The sequence below is a fragment of the Triticum urartu genome, chromosome 5, assembly GCF_003073215.2.
Source record: "Triticum urartu cultivar G1812 chromosome 5, Tu2.1, whole genome shotgun sequence".
Lineage (NCBI taxonomy): Eukaryota > Viridiplantae > Streptophyta > Magnoliopsida > Poales > Poaceae > Triticum > Triticum urartu.
This window is the reverse complement of record NC_053026.1, coordinates 561,906,078-561,917,061: the sequence shown is the minus strand read 5'-3', so window position 1 is coordinate 561,917,061 and position 10,984 is coordinate 561,906,078. Positions and strand designations below refer to the sequence as shown.

The 10,984-nt window shown below is 42.8% G+C and overlaps 2 protein-coding genes across 2 annotated transcripts in view; both read right to left on the bottom strand.

The window, feature by feature from the left end:
- Positions 1 to 401: 401 nt before the first annotated feature.
- LOC125510744 (protein arginine N-methyltransferase 2) lies at positions 402 to 6,396 on the bottom strand. Its single transcript, XM_048675999.1, has 2 exons — positions 5,614 to 6,396; positions 402 to 902 (listed from the first exon to the last, which is right to left on the bottom strand). The coding sequence occupies exons 1-2, from the start codon at positions 6,320 to 6,322 to the stop codon at positions 589 to 591; spliced, it is 1,023 nt and encodes a 340-aa protein (XP_048531956.1). The 5' UTR covers positions 6,323 to 6,396; the 3' UTR covers positions 402 to 588.
- Positions 6,397 to 9,641: 3,245 nt separating this feature from the next.
- Positions 9,642 to 10,984, bottom strand: part of LOC125507378 (peroxidase 57-like) — a 99,770-nt gene continuing 98,427 nt past the window's right edge. The window contains exon 2 of the mRNA XM_048671966.1: positions 9,642 to 10,196. Coding sequence (XP_048527923.1) covers positions 9,642 to 10,196 — 555 coding nt within the window. The remainder of the gene's footprint in view (positions 10,197 to 10,984) is intronic.

The window sequence follows — 10,984 nt, the reverse complement described above, 5'->3', positions numbered from 1 at the left end:
TCTGACCAGTATACTTGGCAAAGCAGGTCGTTTTTGGTCCCGGGATCTGCCTAACCAGTAACCACATCCTCACCGAGTTTCAAAAAAACAAAAAAACAAAAACACATCCTCAGCGTGTGGCTGGCGAGGAACCCGCGTCCAGAGCACAGAGGGAGATAGCCCGGCGCTCAACGGCTCAGGATCACGGATAAACGGCCGGAGCGTCACGTTTTCGCCGCCCAAAACTGAATGTCGCGTGCCGTAACTGTCCGCGAGCATCACCGCGCGTCAGGGTCGCGGAATGTTCCGAGACGATGATGAGAGAGACCCCAGGCTAGCTTGGCCGTCAAGCGTCCTCGCAGAGCTGATGCTTCTGGCAGCACTGAAGGTATCACCGGTCAGCAGCAGATATACCTCGAAAATGGCAAGAAGAATCCATGCCGCGAACCAAAGTTTCCACGGCAGTTCTTTCTTTCATCGATCATAGTCCACAAGGAGGCAAGCTTGGCTTAATCCTGAACAAACGCACAACAGCGAACCAGCTAGCAGTACAATCTTAATCACCATTCACCAGTGACACAGATTCAGCACCGGCAGGGCCAAATTCTACTACTCTGATTCAGATTCTGCCTGGCAGACCGGGAGGTGGTAGGTGTCCAGCTGCCAGTACTTCTGCTTCACCCCCTCCCACACCTCCGCCTTGAGGCAGTCCTTGACGGGGAGAGGGACGAACTGCGTCGAGTACCCGAGGCTCGCCAGCTCCATCGCCACCAGCTGGCAGTACACCACGTGGAAGAAGGCGTTGTCGCCGCACAGCCCGTTGAAGTAGGAGTAGACCCCTCCGGGCCTCAGCAGCTTGGGGAGGTGCTCGTGGAACTCCCTCATGTCCTCGTAGTACTCCCCGTAGGTGTCGAAGAATATACCTGCACACGCCAAGAAGATTCAGCAGTTAGAACATGCAAGGATTCGGCAACGACGATTCTCTGGACTTTTTCAGGTTTACAGTGAGTAGCCAATCAAGTCAAGAAATTTTAAAATACGACCACTAAAGTGGTTGTTTCCGAAGTCCATTAGCTTGCCAGACAAGGAATGAACTGCTTGGGTTGTGTAAATCAGGAAGTCTCTGATTGGAATATCCCCTTCTTTGCGCGCACTCATACTTGTCAGTGACAATGAGATGCTAAGAGGCTCTTGTTGGACAAACCACAAAGAGGTTGCTATCTAGTTAGTTTGTTGAATAATAGCTGCACCCCTCATACCAAACACGAATTTTCAGCTGCTTACAGGTTCCTTTCTCACTGTTCCTTTGATTATATGTCGAAAGATAAAGGAAGGAAACCTCAGCTTGTGTCGGTCAAAGGACAAGCAGCACATGGTTTGATTTATTCAACACTTGCTCTTAAGGAGATAAAGTTGTTACTTCTAGTGCTCAAAATTCAGCAAGTCACAAAATACAGACGACCACGGTTACTTCTAGTGCTCAAAATTCAGCAAGTTATCCATAAAATGCAGCGACCATGGTTTAAAGAGATAAAGTTGTTGCTTTGGCCACAATTCAGTAAATTATCCACAAAATACAGCGACAATGGGTTCAATTATCTCAGACTAATATTTGATTTATTTCCATTTCGTTTTCAACACTCAAACCAATGAACAGACTACTGGGAAGTAAGATTTCCAACCTTCACAAATCACAATATACCTGCATACGCCGAAAAGATGTAGCAGTTATAAGGGTTTGGCAACGACCATTTTCTGGATTTTTCAGGTTTACAGTGAGTAGCCAATCAAGCAAAGAAATTATAAAATATGACCACTAAAGTTGTTACTTCCAAAGTCCATTAGCTTGCCAGACAAGGAATGAACTGCTTGGGTTATGTAAATCAGGAAGTCTCTGATTGGAATATCCCCTTCTTTGCGCAGACTCATACTTGTCAGTGCCAATGAAATGCTGAGAGGCTCTTGTTGGACAAACCACAAAGAGGTTACTATCTAGTTAGTTTGTTGAATAATAGCTGCACCCCTCATACCAAACACGAATTTTCAGCTGCTCATAGGTTCCTTTCTCACTATTCCTTTGATTATATGCCAAAAGATAGAGGAAGGAAAGCTCAGCTTGTGTCGGTCAAAAGACAAGTAGCACATGGTTTGACTTATTCAACGCTCAGTCCTAAAGAGATCAAGTTCTTACTTCTAGTGCTCAAAATTCAGCAAGTTATCCACACAATACAGACCACGGTTTGAATTATCTTTTGCTAATGTTTGATTTATTTTCATTTCTTATTCAACAGTCAAATCAGAGAACAGATTCATATTTGTTATAGCTACTTCTGTTAATGAACAAGTAATGAACTGCTTGGAGTGCAAGATCTCTGATTGGAACACTCCATTCTTTGCACACATTCATATTTCTCAGTGACAACTAAATGCTGAGAGACGTTTGTTCGACAAACCAGAAATAGGTCGCTATCTAGTTCGTTTGGTGAATAACACTTGTATCCCTGATACCAAACACAAATTTTCAGTTGTTTACACGCTCCTTTCTTGCTATTCCTTTTATCATGTCAAAAGATAAAGGAAGGAAAGCGCATGTTGTGTAGGTAAAAAGAGAAACAACGCATGATTTGACTTGTTCAACACTTGATTTTAAAGAGGTGAAGTTGTTACTTCTAGTGCTTACAATTCAGCAAGTCATCCATTAAATGCAGCGACCATGGTATAAAGACTTGAAGTTGTTACTTCTGGTGCAACAATTCAGCAAGTTATCCACAAAATACAGCGACCTTGGTTTGAATTATCTCAGACTAATATTTGATTTATCTCCATTTCTTTTTTCAACACTCAAACCATTAAACATATAACTGGGAAGTAGATTTAGAACCTTCACATATCACAATATAGCTACTTCTGTTTATGAACAAGGAATTAAGTGCTTGGAGTGTGAATGGGGAAGATCTCTGATTGGAATATTCTATTCTTTGCACATATTTGTCAGTGACAATGAATCCTGAGAGATTCTTGTTGGACAAACCAGAAACAGGTTGCTATCTAGTCCGTTTGTTGAATAGTACTTTTATCCCTCATACCAAACACGAATTTCAGTTGCTTACAGGCTCCTTTCTTGCTATTCCTTTGATTATGTCAAAAATAAAGGAAGGAAAGCTAAGCTTGTGTAGGTAAAAAGACAAACAAGACACCATTTGACTTATTCAACACTTGATTTCAAAAAAAAAAGTTGTTACTTCTAGTGCTCACTATTCAGCAAGTCATCCATTAAATGCAGCGACAAAAAGTTATTACTTCTGGTGCGACAATTCAGCAAGTTATCCACAAAATACAGCGACCATGGTTTGAATTATCTCACACTAATATTTGATATATTTCCATTTCTTCTTCAACAGTCAAATCAGTGAACAGATAACTGGGGAATATGATTCACAGACTTCAGAAATCACAATATAGCTACTGCAATTGATGAACACGGAAGTATAAAAAGACAGTGTAGAAAGACACACCACACCATCCTAGTAGATACTTCTGTTGCAAGCAACCATGAAATCCAAATTGCCAACATCCAACTGGTTTGAAATCAAAGTTTTTAAGCCGCTGTTGTCTTGTTGTTATAACAATGATATAACGTTGTGGAGTGGCTCCAGCCTGAGCCGTCCACCCTTGCGATACATTCACCATGCCGTGACTAAATACTTCTCATTATGACTAACTCTTGTCAGAAACCGAAGTATCGAAACAATGCTCCATCATGTAATAATTTTGTTCCAGTAATTTTATTCAGCAATAACAAAATATAGAATAATTACTCTTTACATGGTACTCACAGGATAAGTATTGTAAAATTATTTTACGCGGACAGGGCTTCCTCGTGCCATGAACAATTTATTTCCATCATAATCATCACAGAAGACGTACCATTCTACAACCATTTGTCCACTTAAACCATCCAGGTACACTATCTACTTCTAGAAACCATAAGATGAAGAATTAACTACATTGGCTTCTTTTAATGATTGAAATTTCACCATACACTATAGACCTGCAATTGCAAATTGCGTTTTGTTCTAACTAACTTGTACGGCAAACTCACCATGAGCACAAAATAAACACTAGCACACATAACACTGGTTGAGTAGCTCCCAAAAGCATGCAACCTTAACATAAATAATTCCTATAAAATTCCGTAGTGCATTGACACATGATGTGACGAACCAGCATACAGAGTAAATGAAGATTGGCACATTAGTACCATTTGCATAACTTCTCTTGAGAAGCATAGCTTCTAAAAGAGAAAACTGAGACTTATTTCAACTAATATTGGCATCTTCAGCTCTTATTATTATGTTTTGTGATCACCAAAGAAACAAATATTCAATAGAAACTCTATCAAGTCGTACCTTCCACCTTTAGCCTACACCAACATGCTGTTGTTGTTGTTGCAATTGCACATCACCTTTTGTTCTAACTACCTGTATGGAAAACTCACCACAAGCACAAAATAAACACTAAAACACATAAACTGGTTGAGCAGCCCTTAAAAGCATGCAACCTTGACATAAATAACTCCTACCAAATTCCTTACTGCATTGTCACCAGAGTAAACGAAGATTGAGCACATTAGTACCGTTTGCATAATTTCTCTTCAGAAGCAGAGCTTCAAAAAGAGAAAATTGGAACTTATCTCAGCTAACCTTGGTATCTCTATCAAGTCATAACTTCCACCTTTTGACAAGTTCTTTTTAACAAGAAAGGTATGCGCTCTGCCCAATTCATTAAGATATGAAAAGTGAAACGACTTCACAATCATAATACAAAATTTGGTGACTATTTCAGATATAACTTTTTTTGTCGGAGGTCTGGAGGAATGCCTGAGGTGCAAAGGTCAAAATTGGAGATGATAACTAAAGATTGGCAGGCACATTTGTACCATTTGCATAACTTCTCTTCAGAAGCAGAGCTTCTAAAAGAGAAAATTGAGACTTATTTCAACTAAACTTGGCATCTTCAACTCTTATTACTATTTTTTGTGATCACCACAGAAAAAAAAATTCCATAGAAACTCTATCAAGTTGTAGCTTCCAACTTTGAACAGCTTTATTAAAGAGAAAGGTAGGCGCTCTGCCCAATTCTTCACAAATCATAATACAATATTCTGTGGAGATTTAATATCAGAGGTTTGGAGGAAAGCCGTGGTGCAAAGGCCGGAATTGGAGAATGACTAAAGAGAAAATTGATGTAACTTATAACAGGGGTATTTGTTATTCATGTGTGTTTTGTTTCCCTCGATATATTGCACTGTCCTTACTTTATCAACAAAGTCAGGCCCCTGTTATAAAAATTCACCTCGGAAACGCTATCAATTTGTAGCTTCACCTTAGGGACAACTTCACATGCATCACATCGAAATTTTCAGCTGACTATAACAGCCAAAAAGCATGCGACACATCGAAATTTTCTTTGGGAACAGCATTAACATATGATCATGAGCAAGAGCGGATGGGATTATGTAACACACCAACAATTTGCAGATTTGCATCTGTCCCCAAACAAGCAAGCAACAGGATATTTCAAAGCTCAAAATGGCAACAATGAATTTTAGAAAAGTGAATGATTTTGTCATACCGTCATATGAGCCTAGCTGCGGGATCACATCCTGCCATCGCCCGAAGAGGATCCTGACGTTCTTCTTCTCACCCCACCCGAGCTTGAGCATCCGGGCGTACACCTCCGGGTGGGCCTCGATGATGGTGTGCTCCTCGGGCTCGTATCTCTGCATCGCCTGGTCCACGAGCCCCATCCCGAACCCCACGTTGAGCACCTTGCCGCCGCCGGCGGCGCAGACCGCCCGCGCGTGCGCCTCCATCAGCGGACGCTCCCACTCCATCATCACCGCCTTGCTCTCCGCATCCATCACCCGGTCCTCGCTGAACGAAACCCTCGAGTCGAGGTAGGTCTCAGCGGGGACGCCGTCGGAGGAGTTCGCGGGGGCCGCCTGGCGGCGGGCGACGGTGCCGAGGATGAGCTCGGAGCGCAGGGCGTGGTCGAGGAGCAGGTCGTATGTGGCGGGGTCGGAGGTAAGGTCACCCGCAGAGAGACCTTCGGGGGAGAGCGCGTTCCAGGGCGCGCCGGCATCGAGCAGGAGCCGCGCGGCAGCGGCGTGGCCGCCGGTGGCCGCGCGCATGAGTGGCGTCATGCCGGATGCGTCGAAGTAGGTGGGGTCGGCGCCAGTGGAAATGAGCTCAGCGATGGCATCGTCGTTGCCGGCCTCCGCCGCCGCGCACAGGAGCTCCTCTGGGGATTTATCAGACTTGCTGTCCGGCGGCGCCGCCATTCCCCTCGGTGGCGAGCGAGCTTCTCTTGTCTTCGCTTTGAGGTTTTGCTCGGTTTTGGACACGGACCTGACGGCCTTTGCCCCCTTCGGCCTTTTTAAGAGCTCTGCTATGTCATAAGGCCCATTTCATTTACTCAGCTTATAGCGACTGTGTGATGTTCCATGGCCTGCTTCTTACTGAGATCAGATATCCCTAAAAAGAATACTGAGATAAGATTGCTTAGGTCATTACCTAAAAAAATAGCTTTTAATTGTAAATTTACTTTTGAAGGTAAAGCTTCAAACACATATGCAGATAGGTTAGCCAAATTTTCTCACTCTTTAGATCAGGGGCGGCACGTTTGGTTGTCCGAACCCATGATCCGTTTTGTATCCCAAACCATGTGAATTTTGAGCAATAAAACTTGGTTTAACCCCTCAACTTTTTTTTATCATTTTCCTTTCTTTTAAAGGAAATTTGTGCAAATTGCTTGCTTTCTCACCAAGAGACCAACCCCGACAAAGGCATTCCCTGCCATTGCATGATCTTGGCGCAAGGCCAATGCCACGTAAATTCTCTACAGGCGTTCGCCGTAAGCCACTTCCTGGCAAACACTCATTTTTTCTCTCTCAAAAAATTGCACAACCAAGGTGGCGGGGGAGGGGGGTCGACTCGTGACCTCTTGCACATGTGTGGGCCCGCATTGCCACTGGACTGAGAGGGCGGGTTGTGAACCTTTGTGTTTAAACTGTTGTTCCATTAAAAATAAAAATGCCATCCTCTTCATAATAAAAATGCCATCTTATTATGAAAAAAATGTCATTCGCTTAGTAATAAAATTTCCATGTTATTAATAAAAATGCCATCCCCTCAGTAATTTTTTTAAATTTGTCGGAAAACCCTGATGTTTTCACTTTCTCAAATTGCTTTATTATTATTAACAACATGGAATTTTTATTTTTATAAGGTTTTCAATTTACTTATTAAGAGGATGGCATTATTATTTGTAATGGCTTAGCAGTTTTATTAATGGCATGGCAGTTTTCTTATTAAGTGCATGCCATTTTTTATTATAAACATTATGAAATTTTTATTATTGAGAGGATGAAAATTTTATTATTGGGAGGATGAAATTTTTATTTTTAATGGTGCGGCAATTTTATTGGGGCTTGTCCACATAAAATAGTTTTTATCTAGAGGATGACAATTTTCATTTTTCAAAGCATGGCATCTATACATTTATGTTTTCTCTGTTTTCTATAAGAAAATATGGAGTTTTTTATTCATGTCACGTTTTATCTACATAATGGCACTTTTAAAGTTTAGCATGACAATTTTATTTTTCTAGATCACATGGCCATATTTTTGTTTTCATCATAATCATTGTCAATTTATAAATTAGAGAAATGAAAATTTTATAAAGTGGCATGACCAAATATGGTAATCCAGAATGTGAGTTGAGATCTTGGAACTAGAGGCCAAGCTAGTCAAATTTGAGTAAAATAATTTTGCTTCAACCAATGCAAATAGTGCATCCGGTAGATCCGGAGAAGAAGTTGGTAAGGAGGACTAGCTACTCTCAAGCGAAACTACACCTCCCCATTCATCCACAAGAGACTCATATTGCAAATATTAGTCCTCCACCTACTCTCGATCCTAAGAATTTTTGTTGTTGATGCTATTGAACTAGACGATTTTCTCCACGCGTTGCTGCGGGATTTAAAAGATTAATTTTGAATATGTTCTATATGAATAAAATGATCTAAATCGAAAGCTATTATTTTTAAAAGTAATTACATGTGAACAAAGAGTATGCATGTACGTTGGACTATTGGAGATGCAACAATTAAATTGGGGTATGCATGTGCTACAAAATAGTTTTAGTGGATGATGACGTGGCACATTTGATGATGTGGAGGGCTGCATGTTGAGAGAATTAGACTTAGTGGGGATCAACTATTTATGTATTATAGATTCATGCTCCAGCCAACTCATTCAAAAGTCTGAACTATGGAAGAGGATCGGACATTATACTCCAACGCTCCCCCCACATCTATGCTCCTGTAGAGTTTATGATGTGGGCAACGGAAGCGGGGGCAGGGGCGGGACGCCATTATTTATTGCGTTCACTAGGTTTTGAACCCTGAACCTCTTGGTTGCAAGTTTATGCACCTAACAATTTCATCCATCAGTCCGAATTGATGGAGAGAGGCGGACAATATATTTCAACACCCCATCACGTCTAGGCTTATTTTAGTCCTTAGATGTGGGATTGATGTAGGCCGCAAAATCTTTTTTTAATACTGCGTTGACAGGGCCTTGAACTGACCTCTTGACTCGGATACCATATTGAATTGATGCCACCATATTCAACTGCAATTGTCTCTACGGCATCATCAATGGAGCTTGAGAGACTCTTGAAACATTGCATGAAGGAATTTTAAATCTCAATACCTCCAACCTCACTGTGTTGAAGAGCAAGATGGACTTGTTTGCAATGAGGAATGGTAAAACAAGAACCAACATCTTTACATGACTAAGCGATCTAGCACTTGTATTGAAGGGATATGACATCACTTTGTTCCCGGAAGATATCATCAAGTAGAAATTCCTAAGGGCCATCATGCCAACTCAATCTGATATTGTGTTCAATATCCAACAAAGAACCGATTATGCAAGCTATGTTCCAACAATAAGAAAATTTTGCTCCCATATTGAAAGAAATCACTATGATTTAAAAAGAGTGCACAACTCTGGGGTAAAAATTAGCCAATCATTGCATCTCTACACATTTGCTACAGGGACATAATCTATATGAAATTGTGATATAATGTTCCTATGTACCAACAAAACAGAATGGTTTTGTGTGATCATTTTGTATATTTCAATTTGCATTGAGAATTCCCTCAAGAACCACTATATTGCTACACACAAGAATTGTCACAAATGGAAGGAAGCTTGTGCAACTGCGCAGTGTGCCGGCTAACGGGCTAGTTTTTTTTTCAAATGTGGAACAGTACATCGCATGCGGCAAATGCAGATGGACGGTCAGAAATGATTGATGTCAAGCACACCATGATTACCAACTAGATCTTTTATACATGAGACATGCGGCTGAAATGTATATATGCACAACGTCAGTTATATTATTGTTGATCTCGATCGTACAACATACCATGTTATTAGAAATTATTCAATGGGACGCAAATCAAATGAATCGAACATGCCATCAGAACGAAATACATCAAGATGAATCCGACAAAAACAAAATGAGAAAAAAGGATGGCAACAATCTGATGACCAAATTCAGAAAAGAACACAAGATGATGATCCACGATCTCATCGGTTGAACTTGGTGCAGATACTGCGGACCTCTCCCTGTGTGCCGGTAAGCACATTGACCTCCCCCAGCTTGGCGAGAGCCTGCGAGAAGAGCCAGCGGAAGTGGTCGGTGTTGGCAAGCCCGTCGACCATCCAGCGCGTGGAGCCGTCGCTGTAGAGGTTCTGGTCGACCATGAGCGCGCCACGGCGGCGCTGCAGCATCTTGTAGAAGCTGTTGTCAAGCTTGGATGCGCTGGACCGGTCGTCCAGGAACACGATGTTGTTGTCGGAGGAATTGGGGCACACATATGTCTTGTAGGTGTCCGCTAGCTCCGGGTCCATGCTCGGGTCCGTTGCACCGGCTTTGCCACCGTAGCTGTAAAGACGACTCTTCTTGATCATGCTACAGTGCGCGACGCCAACCGTGTGCGCGCCCAGCAGAACGACCATGTCGTCCGAGCCGAGGCCTAGGGTGCGGAAGAAAGCGGCTGCCTGTGGGACCGTGAAATCTGGCCCCGGAAGGTTCACGTCGGTGGCTACGGACCGCCGGCGGTCGATACGTCTCCAACGTATCTATAATGTTTGATCGTTTCATGCTATTATATTATCTGTTTTTGATGTTTAATGAAATTTAATATGCTCTTTTATATTATTTCTCGGACTAACCTATTAATCGGAGGCCCAGTGTCAGTTTCTATTTTTTTCGCCTATTTCAGTGTTTCGCAGAAAAGGAATATCAAACGAAACGAAACCTTCGCGAGGATCTTTCTTGGAATCCAGGAGACTTGGAGTGGAAGTCAGAGACATAATGATGCGGCCACGAGGTAGGAGGGCGCGCCCAGGGGGTAGGCGCGTGTCGGGACCCCGATCCTAAGTCACACCGATCTAGCATGTAACACATCATATCACTTTGCGGCCTCACACACGGTATCCCCACGGGTGCCACCTTACCTGGCCCGGGACCGTTTGCGCCTTTTGGCTCACGTATATGATAGTGTCGCTAGCATCCATATGACAGAGAACTCGGACCGACATGACTAGTCGTGAACCCAAAGTGGCACTAACTTATAGGGACAGGCATACATGAATCAACCTCGAGCATGTCGGTCAACAGCGTATGAATCCGGGCTATAGCAACTGGGCTAACAGGACTCCGGGAACCCGGGCTGTAGCAGGCTAACAGGACTCCGGATGTCTCCGCGTGACATTTCCCCGAAGGAACAGACACAGGAACGAAGTGAATCACATGCCGGCCAGTCTAAGTGTTCCGGAGCAGTAGTGCTGGGCTAACAGGACTCCGATAAACCGGGCTGTAGCGGACTACCAAGGCTCAGTGGAAGCACTAGACTACATTTCCCCAT

Coding starts and splice junctions, on each gene's coding strand:
- LOC125510744 (XM_048675999.1), bottom strand. CDS start 6,322: ATGGCGGCGCCGCCGGACAGCAAGTCTGATAAATCCCCAGAGGAGCTC. Junction 903..5,613: donor GCAGCTAGGCTCATATGACG/GTATGACAAAAT, acceptor TGGCGTGTGCAG/GTATATTCTTCGACACCTAC.